This window comes from Penicillium cinerascens (assembly GCF_028974065.1).
Source record: "Penicillium cinerascens strain IBT 15544 chromosome Unknown contig_16_segment0_segment0, whole genome shotgun sequence".
Classification (NCBI taxonomy): Eukaryota; Fungi; Ascomycota; class Eurotiomycetes; order Eurotiales; family Aspergillaceae; genus Penicillium; species Penicillium cinerascens.
This window is the reverse complement of record NW_026695286.1, coordinates 567,633-581,776: the sequence shown is the minus strand read 5'-3', so window position 1 is coordinate 581,776 and position 14,144 is coordinate 567,633. Positions and strand designations below refer to the sequence as shown.

The 14,144-nt window shown below is 48.9% G+C and overlaps 6 protein-coding genes across 6 annotated transcripts; 1 reads left to right on the top strand and 5 right to left on the bottom strand.

Annotated features, from left to right (window-relative positions):
• Window position 1: 1 nt before the first annotated feature.
• N7498_000212 (uncharacterized protein) lies at window positions 2-1,204 on the bottom strand (the record flags this gene model as incomplete). Its single annotated transcript, XM_058447275.1, has 4 exons — window positions 2-130; window positions 181-500; window positions 560-897; window positions 957-1,204. The coding sequence occupies 4 exons, from the start codon at window positions 1,202-1,204 to the stop codon at window positions 2-4; spliced, it is 1,035 nt and encodes a 344-aa protein (XP_058312686.1).
• A 740-nt stretch (window positions 1,205-1,944) lies between these two features.
• N7498_000211 (uncharacterized protein) lies at window positions 1,945-2,855 on the bottom strand (the record flags this gene model as incomplete). The annotated part of the gene is made up of 3 exons (XM_058447274.1): window positions 1,945-2,190; window positions 2,286-2,514; window positions 2,626-2,855. The coding sequence occupies 3 exons, from the start codon at window positions 2,853-2,855 to the stop codon at window positions 1,945-1,947; spliced, it is 705 nt and encodes a 234-aa protein (XP_058312685.1).
• A 787-nt stretch (window positions 2,856-3,642) lies between these two features.
• N7498_000210 (Zn(II)2Cys6 transcription factor domain-containing protein) lies at window positions 3,643-6,154 on the bottom strand (the record flags this gene model as incomplete). The annotated part of the gene is made up of 2 exons (XM_058447273.1): window positions 3,643-3,852; window positions 3,905-6,154. 2 exons carry the CDS (start codon window positions 6,152-6,154, stop codon window positions 3,643-3,645), a joined length of 2,460 nt encoding a protein of 819 aa, XP_058312684.1.
• Window positions 6,155-7,508: 1,354 nt separating this feature from the next.
• On the bottom strand, window positions 7,509-8,933 carry N7498_000209 (uncharacterized protein; the record flags this gene model as incomplete). The annotated part of the gene is made up of 6 exons (XM_058447272.1): window positions 7,509-7,905; window positions 7,974-8,069; window positions 8,129-8,511; window positions 8,583-8,674; window positions 8,751-8,770; window positions 8,827-8,933. 6 exons carry the CDS (start codon window positions 8,931-8,933, stop codon window positions 7,509-7,511), a joined length of 1,095 nt encoding a protein of 364 aa, XP_058312683.1.
• Window positions 8,934-9,734: 801 nt separating this feature from the next.
• Window positions 9,735-11,437, bottom strand: N7498_000208 (monooxygenase; the record flags this gene model as incomplete). Its single annotated transcript, XM_058447271.1, has 7 exons — window positions 9,735-10,078; window positions 10,132-10,277; window positions 10,339-10,494; window positions 10,549-10,708; window positions 10,766-11,120; window positions 11,194-11,352; window positions 11,417-11,437. 7 exons carry the CDS (start codon window positions 11,435-11,437, stop codon window positions 9,735-9,737), a joined length of 1,341 nt encoding a protein of 446 aa, XP_058312682.1.
• Window positions 11,438-12,015: 578 nt separating this feature from the next.
• Window positions 12,016-13,839, top strand: N7498_000207 (uncharacterized protein; the record flags this gene model as incomplete). Its single annotated transcript, XM_058447270.1, has 7 exons — window positions 12,016-12,034; window positions 12,088-12,238; window positions 12,318-12,481; window positions 12,549-12,599; window positions 12,660-12,731; window positions 12,783-13,192; window positions 13,246-13,839. 7 exons carry the CDS (start codon window positions 12,016-12,018, stop codon window positions 13,837-13,839), a joined length of 1,461 nt encoding a protein of 486 aa, XP_058312681.1.
• Between the last annotated feature and the right edge of the window lie 305 nt (window positions 13,840-14,144).

Here is a 14,144-nt window from a genome sequence, read left to right as displayed (position 1 = left end):
TTTATATGACCTCTAGAGGAGGTGGACCGAGTAATGCTATCATTTCAGCAATGTGTAGTTTAGCATCGTAGCGACCTTTTTGATCATGAATATGCCGAGATAGCTCTTTGCCTTCGATCATATCCCACAACTAGTATAGCATTAGTGGATGAAACAACTCTGGAGAACAATAGGACGAACCAGAACACCAAGATTCCAAATATCCACAGGCATTTGCCATCCATTACCCAGAATCACTTCTGGCGCCCGATAGTGGTCTGGCTGAATGGGCCAAACGCCCCAGTCGTCGTCTTCTTCGAGTCTAGTTGCCAAGCCAAAGTCGACAAGCTGTGGTATACTTCTCAGGCTTTTGAGCGGCCCGAAGTCATTACGGGACTGATATACTGGCCTTCCCGCTGAATCAAACTTAAAAACAATCGGGTTTTCAAGCTGAGAATTCATGAAATCAGCAAGCACGGCTGGATCCTCGAATGAGACCATAATGTTCTCAAGCTTTAGATCTAGGCAGCCACCTAGGCTCAGAATTGCCGACGGGAAGCATGGCCGAAGATGAAATTACCCGTATGAACTGTCCTGCATTCTCTGTGCAGATAATCAAGCCCCGTAAGAAGAGCACGAATGTATGTTTTAATGAGGGGCAGCGGTATCTTTCTATCGTCAAAGCGCCGCTGATACATCGACAATGACTCCCTCATGGGCGGATACACAAGACGCGAATAAGAACCTTCTGGACCTTTCACTTCAAAAGAGTCTAACAATGTTCGCATAAGTGAGCGACCGCGATGTGATGGGTCTGCCGTGGAAATATGGTCTTCAACTTCGCGCTCGTGACCAGCGGAACTCGCATTGTTCTTGGCGATTTTCAGTGCTATAATACTCTCTGGCTCTTCGATATGCCTGTATATTTGTTAGAGACAAAGAGAGCTTTGAACTGAAGAGAAATTCTTGAAGGCTACCCTTGCAAATCACGCCCGAGCCATACTGTTGAAGATACGCCCCAACCAACCTTGACCATGATTTGGTAACGATCACCGAGTACCTCTCCAGGCTTCGCTGGGTAGAAGTACTTGGAATCGTATACTGGCGAGATCTCTTCATCAACGAGTATGCCGGAGGGTAAAGGTGGCCCGGGAGAAGATATGGGGAACGGTTTCTTCCGAAGCAAGGCAGATAAACGAGACATGAATGGCTTTGTAGTGTTCATTACAGAGTAGCTCCCGGTAAGCCGACGGGACAGTGTGATATGAGTGATTGTCGAAGAAGATCAAGGAGCCCGAGCACGGCTGGTTAACGTGGACGAGTGCCAAGGATGGAGATCCGGCAGATCATCGCACACCTGCAACACGTTATTGACTAGCAAACCACGCTCATACAAGCCATCTGGACCGAACAAAAAGAAGTGGAACACAGCCAGAATAAAATTTAGACCCGAAACGAGAAGCTGCGCGAGGAGGTGCAGGCGCTGCGGAAGCGGATCGAGGGGCTGAACGCGCCGACCGCGACATGATCCTGGGCCGCCGTATCCCTTGCTATAGGCTCATATGGGATAATCGCCCACAAGTATAGCTCACCCGTATCCTGCTGTTCACGATTGTATGTGCAGAAAAAGGTCGACAAGCAAGATCAGCACGAAGCTTCGAAGATCGCACCTCCCGCACACTCGGCATAGAGGCTCGAGATGAAACCTCAGTGCATTTACTACATTTGGAAGATCGTTCTCTCAAGTTAAAATCTCCTTGACATAACTAACGGATCCTTAGAAGTATGGCCTCACGTGCAAATGGACAGTTGAATTCATGTAGAAGCAAGCGTGTTGAATCCCGGAAGGTCTAACATAACGAGAAGACGAGGCACTTGGTATTTCTAGAAGTGCCCAACCATCGATTTTAAATGAATGTATCCCATGAGCCTGGGCGCCCTTCGATGAGCCTGTCAAGTTTTCTACTATCCCTCTAAAGCCTTCTGTCCAATGCGGACCAAGTCAGCATTGCTCAGGGTGTCCTTCTCGAACCCGTTGGTGACCTGATCCAGCAGAGCTGCTGCGATGACCGGCAGGTCGATGTGAGGGAGGCCAGGGATCTCCCGTGTCTCCCTCTCCGGGGAGTCAATGAGCCCAGGCTTGACGACAGCGGACTGGACGGCACCTTTGGACTGCTCACCGTATGCGAGGATTTGAGTCTCTGCCTCGCCCTAGAGTAGATTTAGTTAGTATTCGATTGATATGCGGCATAGCATAGGGACGTCGGTAGAGGAATGCGCGATCCCGCCCCATCGTCCACACATACCCGCAAGAGGCCATAGTTGATGAGGCCATGGTTTTGTAGTTCTTTCGGCACCTCGGCCACGCTGCGGGGGGCAAAATGGCCGCTCATGTAGATGAAGCGCAGTGGTCTATCTTTCTGGTGATGGAGTTCATCGAGAGTCTTGATGGCCGTGATAGCGTAGTCGCGGGAAATCTTGCACGTCTCCTCAAACGGGATGGTACTGAGCTTCATTGGCGTCACAGCGATGGTCCTATTTTGGGTCAGTTAGCTCCCTCATACACTGCGAGCGAAAGGGACGGGATATGACGTGACTGAAAAACGTTGGAAAGCAGCCGGGGCGGCATAATGAGGGAGGGGTTACCAGATAGCGGCATCTGCACCCTCAAGTTCCTTCTTAACACTGTCGGAATAGCTCTCAAAATCCTCGCAGACGATCGACTTCAGCTTTGCAGCGGCTGGTCCGGCCTCTAGTGGTGCAGGGGTCTCACGCCGGCCAAGGGCGACGATAGAGCTGATAGCCGGGTTCTTGAGACCCTGGCGGATGAGCTCTGCGGCCACAAAGCCGGTTGAACCGCCGATTACAAGCTTCATGGCGATATTGGGTTGTGGTTAAACGGGGATGTGGTTTAATATAAGGCAGAATAGAAGAGACGTAGGAGTTACGTTGATTTATGTTGGTTTTGGTTGGTGTTGGCTTGTGATTGTGCCGGGTGAGGTGAGAAATACACCTAGGGGTACTCGTATTTGGTGCTCGGTACCTAGTACCCCTGGCGGTCTGGCCGGGATCGTTACGACGGACTGAAGTGATTCGCTGCGTGGGACTAGTAGCCAATGGACACTTGTAGGGAACGTGCCTCTTACGTGAGATTAAAAGCCGATAGGGCCCCTATCGGATTTCTCTATTCTGCGGCGCAGAACTTGCTTTACTTCTTTCTTTCTATAGTCAATCTCTCTCTCAATCACCACGATGTCTCTCTCAGAGTCAAGCCCATATAGCGAATGATCTCAACGGCAATAGAACTAAATGAGCAATCTTTATATCGTTAGAACATTATTACTCTCTCTTTTTTCCCCGTCGTATATTTCCTGTCAATCATTCCATCCTATCTTGACGCTCAAGGTCAGCCCAATATACACTTTTGTTCTTAAAAGCCTCACTGAAGAACGTAATGTGCGATGTCCCTTTTTGAACCTACCTTAATGCAGAACATTTTCCGTGGATCTTTAATTCGATGGCTATTTGGAATAGAAAAAAGCCCTGGCCTAAGACTATGGGTTCAATTTCGAGTGGACGTTGGCGCTTAACAGCCGTCGTTATTCTCTGTTCATTCATTATCATTAAGCCTTTATAATACATAATCTCAGCGATCCGCTGAGTTTAAGAGAAAGTTATATTCGCATCACTCCCTTCTGTAGCTGGGTACATGACAAGTGCACTTTGAAGTCCCTGCAGCTCTCGCAGACAGCTTTCAAGAGCAGCAGACAGGTCTGAAATACGTTTTATGTCTACCGCCAAAACAGAGCTCTGAATCTCTTGTGCCAATCCCTTGGCGGCTAGTTGGTATGTTTGCACCACCATAGTAGGATGCTGTAGTGTTTAGTGTGAGAACAAGGCCGATTAAAAAGCTAGTTGTACTTACCGGGTGTGCCCGAATGTCTTCAATATTTGCCTTAAGTCCATGTTTTCCTTGGAAGCCAGGGCTTGAGACTCCATGGTTCGTTGAAGCGAGGTAGGAAATTTGCATCGCGCTTATAAGTCGCTGGCTATTCCGGTAATTTGTGGTTAGCTTCAGTGTTTCGCGGAGACTATTTCCTGGAGATAGTGGCTGGTCCGCAAGATGACTCTGAAGACGGCAAGAAAGCTCGTAAAAGAGAAGGACCGCGAGATCGCCATCAGTGGCGCAGAAAATCGCACTGCGCCGCACATCGGCTATTGATAGCTGCAGACTCATAGCCGAGTCATAGTCGATTGTGCCAAAAGTCGTTCTCCATAGATCAACGAGCATTATCATCCTATTAAAATGCTGATGGATCTCTTCATAGTTGACGTGGATGGCCCCTATATTCTGAGTTGCTATAGTCAAGCGAGCAAGTGATTTCCACATTAAGACGACGAAAGACCCTGATTCAAGCAAGGCACTATGCACAAGTTGCTCCGCGGAGCCTTGAGTCCATAGCACTGTCACCGGCCGGGCCACTGTCTTGACCCGCGCAATAATGGCATCATCCATCGGTCTCGGATTTCGCCCATTATCCACGCTTTTGACATCCAAATCCTGAGTTATTTTCTCTTTCAAGTGAGTATTGTCGGTATTGAAGTTATTAACAGATGGTGCAACAAGAAAACTTGGAAATGGGGAAAGAGCAATTGATACGCTTTGTACCATCTCAACGAGCCATTCAAAAGCTGCGATCAGCTCTAGAATGTTTTCAAGGGCTTCTGGGGACAATATGTGGAACAGACACTGCTTTTGCACGGGTGGATGCAGTCCCATCAAGGGCGTAATAATACTAGAGCGGGCATCACCACTCTGGAGACAAGTACGAGCCTCAGCGCATAGTATTTTCAGTCGTCGAATGCCTTCTTGCAGTGCATAGGCAGCGTCTTCTTCAAAATCACGGCTCTGATCCGTGCCAGTGGGTGGCAAGATTGTTCCAAAGAGGAGAAGCGACAATCCTAGACGGAATGATTTGCTTGCCGCAATATTCTCGAACACCATGTGTTTTGCCTTGGACCAGGTAGCATATGCAATATCTTTTGCTTGCTGGTGAGACTTTTCTTTGTTCTCAGCACCATTTTCATTGACAGCAAATTGCGACCCGGTTGCAATGGCAACCCATTTGTGGGTTTCAGTCAAGGCAACATCGCGAGATATCAATCGCCTATATCCGGAGCGAGAATCTAGACGTTGGAACAGCAAATCAAGAATGCTAGCTGTCAGGAACAATCGTGACGTAGCAGAAGTTGGCAGCCATGGAGAAGATCCCATTTCCCAAGAATTCATGATGCTCAATTCAGCTTGGTTGAATCGTGCGGCTAGCTGTGTATTGTTTCTCAATGGTGTTAAAGCACCGATTCCCAAAGAGTAAAAAGGAGGCACGCATTTCTCTGAAAGAATTTTTGACATTGGAATATCAAAAATGTCAATGTATACTCCCAATTTCTGAGAGCATGTCCGGGAAGCCATTGTACGGTAAACCAGAGTACAGTCGTGGCTTGACAGACTTGTTGGAGTGGAAGGTGAGAGACCTTCGTCGGTGGGCTCGTTGATGACACCAGTGCCATGGTCGGTAACATGACTCTTAACGGAAGATGCAAGCTTCTTGGTATTATGGGAAAACTGCTTGCTCGCACGCCATGCAACTGTGCAAACCGTGCCCCGTAGTTTGCACATGGAACAAGGTGATGAAGGAAAATTGTTTGAGAAGGTGGTGTTGGGGGGCAAATCGCAGGCCCTTTTCGCTGTACGGCAGGGATCGCACGAACGATTCTGTCTTCGAGGTCTGTGTGGTCTCCGCTTACTCGCAGGTGTTGGGCTCTGTGAGTCTGGAGAAGGCTTTTCTTTGGCTTTTTGGTCGGTTTCGGTGTAAGGGGACCTGGGCATATCGCCTCCCTGTGGGAAACGTAAAAGATCTAGTGGATCCAAGACTTCACTGTTTAACTGCACAGGCTCTGCTTCGTCAGCTATGGGCCCCGAGTAGGTCGAGGATAGACCTGCGTCCGAAGTAGAGGGCAGGGCAAATATCCCAAAAGGATAAGGCAATTTAAGGTGACTCTGACGCGCAGGAGCGTCTAGAACACCGTTGTAGTCATCATTTTCAACATCAAGCACGTCGGAATCATTGGGATAACCATATAGGTTGGCAAACGCCATACTGTCGAGGTCCATATAAACCGTATTTAAAATTGCTGGTATAATGAAGACGATAAAAAAATGGACTCCCAGACGAAATGTGGTCACTGAAGTATTTGAAAAAAAAAGATGTGTTTCGCCTTCCGTGTGAAGGCCATGAAAGAGGAGCGAGCTCGCTAGGGATGCCTTCTTGGCCTGTGATATAGAAAATGCGGGGTTACCTATTGTGGGTCCCCGGGTCCGCGGGTCCCGAGTTAAACTTGCCACCGATCCTCACGGTAGTGGACGAATCTCTAGGTCAAGGGCATTAAGGTTTCAGATTGAGTTTAAGCATTTCGAAAAACTGTGATTGTGGTTTTTGCGGGGTGGTCTGGCATTTGGACATGATGCTACGTGTTTAATTCGCTATCTTTAATTATGAGCAAAAGAGGATAATACATCGATTGTAAATAAACTAAAACGTCTTGAGGATTGGCTATGTAGGGCTATAGCTTCTATTTGGCCAGCTTGATAGAGATCACGAACAGCTTACAACAAATAACGAAGTCATTTCGGCTCTGAGTTCGTTCCAGAGCAAGATCCAGAATCTGAATATGTCTGTTATTACGACTATGAAAACACCGTCAAGCTACAGCGACCTCTCGTGGGATGAGGTTGTAACTTGATGTGGTGGTGAGGAGGATCGCGATAACCTCTTATATTGCTCCTCTTGGATTGCTTTAGACTAGGTACTATATTGACAATCAGGGACTACTTCGAAGATGGGAAATGAATGGTGTGATAGTCTCGTTGCCAGTCATTTGACGACTGGGACCATGTTACGGCTAATGCTATGCCCCTCGCCGGGTAGAAAGTCTCAAATGCTCAGTTTTCCTGGCAAAGCAACGGATAGTACTCCTCCATCGTCCAACAAGTTGCCCGTCGAAGAGCGGTTCGAGGTTCGTCTGCAGATGTTATGGATGAAAGAGGCGAGAAGGAAGCTGACCGTAATATGACTTGAATCATAGGCGGCCGCAACAGGGTCTGAGAAGTTCCCGTTGTAAAGACATTGCAGCGACTGGCCAAAAACGTCCAAGGAAGGAGGAGACTCGGGGCAATCTAGGTATGGACGGTAAACCTTTTTCAATCTGGAACAACTTCCAGATATGCGAGAGGAGAGAAAAGGTCACTGTATTTTTTTGGATGACTATTCCACAAACAAATGAGTACTTACTTTAGTTCTGGTTGGAACACCAGTGATGTTTTATCTGTTTTATCATGGTTCATAAAACTCAGTGCGGCTTGGATTAAATGAGGATTCATCGACAGACAAGCAGATTGAACTGACGGGTACATTCAAGATTTCAAAGCTACAAGCACATGTCGACATTATACACAGACAACAGCAATCTCATCGTATCGATGCCTCTTCTACCTCAACATCTACCGTCTTCAAAATACCCATCCGGCTGATCCCGCTTTCTGCATTAGACACCTCATCGCTGGCGATATCACCTGCCCGAATGTGACTTTCCGTCCCTCGATCGCTGTGCCCGCCTTGCCATCCTTGTATCTCATCCAGCTCTCTATAATCGCTTTGCGAATTGTTCTCCCCATGACTATTCCACCCAAGCCGCTTTCTGGAGCTCCATCGCTGGCTCTTGGACGAACTACCATATCCATTATTGGACTTGCTTCTGTGGTTACCGCTGCTTATGACGGTGGCTGCTTTCCGTCCGACGTGCCGAAAGAATGATGGGATGGCAGGGAGACAGCTGGCGATGATACCGGCGCAAATTTCGGCCGATCTATTGGACAATCTCGGGTCAGCGGATACTCCAAGTATAGACTGGGGTTTAATGAATATGAGACTCACGTCCAGAGAAATTCCGGGAACCAGTCATGTGTCTTGTCCTGGGTGTTGCCGTTTTGGATGCTGATCACAAGCCGCATGATGCTGGCGAAACACCCACTAAACCTTGGTTAACATGCTTCTCGAACACGGATGGAAGTCTGGAAGTTGGTGCGTACAAGAGACCAGCAGCAAAGACAGCCGAAATGCCGAATTTCTGAGCTGTCCGCATGTGCAGGCGCCACACACAGAAGATCGGCAAGATAAGCAAGGAAATATCGGAGACGGTGTTGATCACGGCCGTGGCCAGGATCATCGTCTGTATATTCACACACTTCCCTGGGGAATCTGGGTTCCAGATCCGCTCCCGAGGCACACACTCGAAAATTTCAATGAGGGTGTCCGCCAGGTAGAAAGCGGCATTGAACCACAAGAGGAGCTGGATAAACATGTACAGCCAGCTCTTTCGGTTCGGGGCGAAGACGCGGAGGTAGAGTAGCAGAATGGAGAGTTTGGTGATGAATATCAATGGGCCGTACATGATCTGCGACGCGTTGGCGAGCTAATTAATTGAGACTGGAGTCAGCCTTTCAGAATCTCTTTTGATATTGATCATCACAATCATAGTCGTACCTGGGCGTATCTCACGAGATCATCCTTGGCAACATCTATTTGATGAATGCCGCTGCCCACCTTATCAGCCTCGAAGGAAATGACAGAATACCCTATCAATCCAGCCTAGTCATTGTGAGCTAAGTTTCCTCTCAGGCGGCTTTGTTGTTGACGGGCGGCGATACTCACCCAGGCGACGATACACGAATCTAGGGCACGTTCGGGTCAGCGCAAACTCCTGCACTCCTCCACGCCCAGCACATACAGTCTTCCCAGCTCGCGGACCGGGTTAAAAAGAACTTGGTGTAACTCCTCATCGTTACAACAACCGTACTCGTTCCCAGGCACGTTGCCTGGCAGACCACGTCCCATTCCCGGAGGGTACCTCGGTAGCTATAGGTCGGAGGTTCCATTTTTTTTTCTCCCATGAACAGGACAACCGATGCAATGGCTCTATCTCTGGAGTCTTCGCTCTGGTGATGAAGGAATTTCCACGAAGCACGAGAATCAGGACCAAACAAGACTGGCTTGCCTTGACCCAGGGCATCCAGGGTACCGACTCAACGGTGACAAGGCCAAGGTACTCAATTTATAAGCTCATTCAGCCAAGGTGACAAGGTATATTTCTTCTTTTATTTATTTTCTTTTTAGACAAGCAATTTCTGCAAAGTGATTCATCGCCCCAAATAGAACCCGAGACCCGGGGAGGGGGGGGTTACTTTCTGAATCCCTCTCGGGCGGCCCCCAACATGTGGTACACAAAACTCTATGGCGGATTGAGGTAGATCGGCGGGATCTGTCCACTTCGGGCTCAGCTTGTGGGACGAACCGTAGACAATGCAGATTCCAAAACCTAGCTAAGCGATCTAATGTGGCGGCCGGCCGGTAATACCCTGCGAAGAGTTACATCTACCTGGCATATTTAGTGTCTCCACTGGGGCGGAAGCGCGAATTTCTTTTCCATACAGGGCCCTAGAAATCCTCCCGTGCCCTGCAGGGTTTTGGGTACTTTTGTTTTCTTAATTTAATACGCTCTTCAGTGAACAGGGATTATTGTAGTTCCTCCTGGTTGGTCCGTATCTAGTGGCTCCTTATTCATATACATCGTTCCGACCGCTATTCTGTTCGATTAATTTATATTCTGTGGAGACTTCTAAAGGGGCTATTGAATCATTAACGGTCTCCGTAGGCACTGGTCCAGGTCATTTCGATGTCTCGCTCCACATCGTATCCATAGCACCACGCTTGTGTGGCTCGATCGTTAATACCGTAGGGGCTTCGGTCCAGTGATTTCCCTTCCACAGAAGGGCGCATTTCGGCATCTCTGGCTTCTTGCTGCGGGCCATCACACATATGGAGGACCTGACCGTTGACAAGGCTCGCCTTCTGGACCTGTCTGGTGCGGCTGGTGCGAGTTTTCTCCACTAACTGGAGAAATGGCTTCAGGTTCTGCTTATCTGTTGCGTAGGACAGTGCTTTGGATAATGCAGCGGCATCCTCGACGGCCATTGAGACACCTGAAAAATACAGAGTCAGAGCGTTTCGATAGTATTATAGTTAGTCAACTTACCCATAGAGAGGTAAGGCACCATGGCATGAGATGCATCGCCAATCAAGATAAATTTGCCAGATTCCGACACCCATTTGTCAAGCGGATCTACCTCGAACAGAGGCCAGTTATGGATCGTCTTCTTTTTTTGTACAATCTTCATCAGCCTGAAGCATCGATGTATCAGCGACTATGTCCAATTTTTGTGGGATTCGGGACCAAGCATACTCTGGATCCCAGCCATAAAAGTAAGAGAGCATTTCCTGCGTCAGTTCTTCCTGGGACATGTTCGAAGTGTCCCTTTCATCGGGATGCGAAAGCACTAGGTTCAGTCGGCTTCCGTTGCAAATCATATACGCCATTGCTGAGCAATGGTTACCCACCCTAATATTGTTCTGGTGAGTTTCACATCAACTATTTACTTTGACGAGCACAAACCATAGGTTGAGGTCACGGCTATGCACAATCCATGCCGTCTCCGGATCGGCCAGGAGATCAGAGACTTCCACCATGAGTCGGTAGGCCGCGACTCCGGTCCGGTGCGGGCCTCCCTTCTCGGCTGTTCCCAGAAGCTGAGTTCTCGCAAAAGAATTGATGCCTTCGCAGAAGAGTCAGCTAGGGCTCTCCTGTCTTTATCAAGTCTATGATCACATACCATCAACAGCCACCACTAGATCGGGCTGAATGATCTCCCCAGTTGCCAGTGTAATTACGGGTGTATCAAAATCATAATCCACGGCGCGGCGGGCTACCTTGATCGTCACCCCCAGTTCAAGCGCGTGCTGGTAAAGTGCACGGTGCAGGTCAGCCCGGTGGAGAACTAGATACGGTGCGCCAAACCGCTGCTCAAAGTCTGGGTTTAGTTGCGTCCGAGAGATTAAGTCACCCTCTCGCCAGCGGCGCAGATTCAACTCGGACGGCAAAGATGATTTTTCCAGCAGAGATTTGCCTAGACCCCATTTGAGCCACCAGCTAACGCCATTCGGCGACATCTGTACACCCGCGCCGATCTATATGCAAGATCAGTCACTGTCTCGGCGATATCTACCACACCTATAAACTTTCCGAACAAATAAGGCTTACCTCTGAAAGCTCTGGTGCAGACTCGTACACTGTGACGCGGTGTCCATCGCGAGATAGTGCAATGGCGGCTGACAGTCCACCTACCCCGGCCCCTATGATTGCCACATCTAATTTCAGGGCGGTGCCCGATCCGTTCAAACGGTCATTCGGCTGGGTATTCTTCAAAAAAATAATTTGTGGTCAGCTAGCACAAGTAATCCGTCAATGGAGACCCTGCGCCCACCTCATGGTTTGCACGACACATGGTTTCGGGGTTGGATTTCCGTTGAAAGCAGTCGAATTCCCGCACTGTTCATTATGTGTTCCTTTTTCCCGCTACTTATATTAATTATTATCATACAATCGCACAATCCTTGCAATGTCTCTGCCTTCGGACCCACGTGTCGGGCTGCACCTGAACCCTTGTCGGGCTTGGTATTGGTCCGCGGGCCCGGCACACCATGTGGAAGGCCGATGATCCCTGCCGGGATTGTCCCCCATTCTGCAGCATCCCAGTCGCAACAAACTTTGGCTACCAGGCACCCGGCCGTCCGATGTAGCATTTGGGCTTGCCGGGCTTGCTGGGCTTGCCGGGATTATGGTGGAGCCACACTTAGGTATCTACTACAGGCCAATGCTAGCACTAATTGACTACGCACATTATTCCCTCGTTAGTACACTGTACCCGAAAATTCTTCCCCTCTTACGGCATTTTCGGGGCTTTTCGGCTTTCTAAGAATGTTTCCTAGTTTGCAAGCTCCCCTCCTTCGCTAAAAACATCTAGGAAGTGCTTTTTTCTGTGTTATCCTTCATTTGCTCTTACCGACCAACCGGCGAAGCACAATGACAGATATTCATGAAAGTCAGTTTCATTTCGTGGTCTTTTGCATTTTTAGAAAGCTGACAAAATAGTAGAGCCCGGGGGGCCGATCACGGTGGACTCTAGCAGAGATAGCGAGGAATTGACCAACGAAGTCCACCTCAATGAGAAAAGGTTGTTGTTCAAAATTGACACGCATGTTCTGCCGATTTTGTGTGTTCTGTACTTCCTAGCCTTCTTGGATCGGTATGTTCTACAACATTCAAATTTACATGCCTTGGCGAGACATGTACAGGCAGATACTTACTCCTACTTCGTGAACTAGAATCAACATAGGCAATGCAGTCGTCTTTGGCCTTGAGGAAGATTTGGGCATGGACCCCAAATCCAACCAGTTTAACACGGCGTTGACGATTTTCTTCGTGCCGTACGTGCTGCTGGAGATTCCATCCAACATCTTTCTCAAGAAACTGCGGCCGCATATTTGGCGTATGCCCCTCCCTGGTACAATACAACTACCACGACCGAGATTTTGTTAACTCTGAGATGGACGTAGTGGCAGGATGCATGTTTCTCTTTGGTATTTTGACCATCGCTCAAGGCTTAGGTGTGTTGCCTCTTCTCAGATACACCATAACTTTCCTGACTGACTTGGATTGAATGGTAGTCAAAAGCTACAGTGGTCTCCTCGCAACACGGTTTTTCATCGGTGTCGCAGAATCTGGGATGTTTCCAGGATGTAAGCAGAAAGGTTGATTTCCACAACAAGTATTGTTGACCAATATCTCAGGCTTTTACCTCATTGGAATGTGGTATAAACGATCCGATGCCCTCCGCCGATATACTTATTTCTTTAACTCGACCACGCTCGCAGGCGCATTCGGCGGGTTGATCGCTTATGGTACAGGCCATATGCAGGGCATGAGAGGATATGGAGCCTGGCGCTGGCTGTTCATCATCGAAGGCTCCGTGACCTGTGTGGTTGCCATTGTGGCCTGGTTCATCATCTCGGACTTCCCCGAGCAGGCGCGATGGCTGAATGAGGAGGAGCAACAATGGGTGAAAAAGCGACTCATGGCCGATCATGGGGACGACTCGGTTGAACGGTCTATCGGATTCCGGGATGTGGTTGAGGTCCTGAAGGACTACAAAATCTTCCTAGGAGCGCTCATGTACTTTTCCTTCCTAGTTCCTGCCTACGTACGTGACTTCTCTTCTTTTCTCTCACCCAACCTCTGACCCTTGCTTTCCAGGGCTATGCATACTTCTCGCCTACTATCATCGAGTCCTACGGTTACAGTCCTTTACAAACTCAGCTCCACTCCGTCCCACCGCTGGCAATGGCTTTTTTTGTGTCTCTGGGAATTGCATTTGTCTCTGACCGGGTGCGACACCGGTACCTCTTCGTTCTCTTCAATTTACTGGTTGCTATCGCGGGGATCGCAATCCTGCTGACAGAGCACCACAACACAAAGCTTGAGTATGGTGCGCTTTTCCTTGTGGTTTTTGGCCCGTATTGCGGTATGCCAGTGGCGCTCTGCTGGTTCACCATGAACTTGGGTGGCCATCGGCGGCGCGCCATCGGGACCGCCCTGCAGCTTGGGTTCGGTGAGATCGCGGGTATCGTGTCTACGTTCCTGTTCTTGTCTAAGGATGCGCCGTACTTCCACACTGGGTACAGCGTGGCTATCTTTTTCTTTACACTTGCCAGCTTCTGGTCAACCTGCTACTTCCTTGCTTGTTGGTCGCAGAATCGCAAGCGTGATCAACTCATAGCACAGGACTCTGCCGAAGCTAGAATGGCAGGAGAGGGTGATTTGGATATCTCGTACCGATATATGCTTTAACATTTGGACACTATTGAACAGGCAAGCGAGATGATACCTCAGATGATGCTCCCATAGCTGACCTGGATTTGAATAGGGGTCAGAGGCTGAGATTAAGGAGATTATCGAAGTGACTTGAAAGAGGCTCCGGGGAAGCCCCGAGAGCCTAGCTCTCCTGAGCAATATTACGGATTGTGCCTAATATAATATGGGACAATAGCATCTGCCCTGGCGTATATGAGGTGATAACGCTCCGGAATACGCACAGTAATTCGGGTACCTGGATTTTTGGAAGTGTTCCTCAGAGAAAATTGTGGCCATTTGAG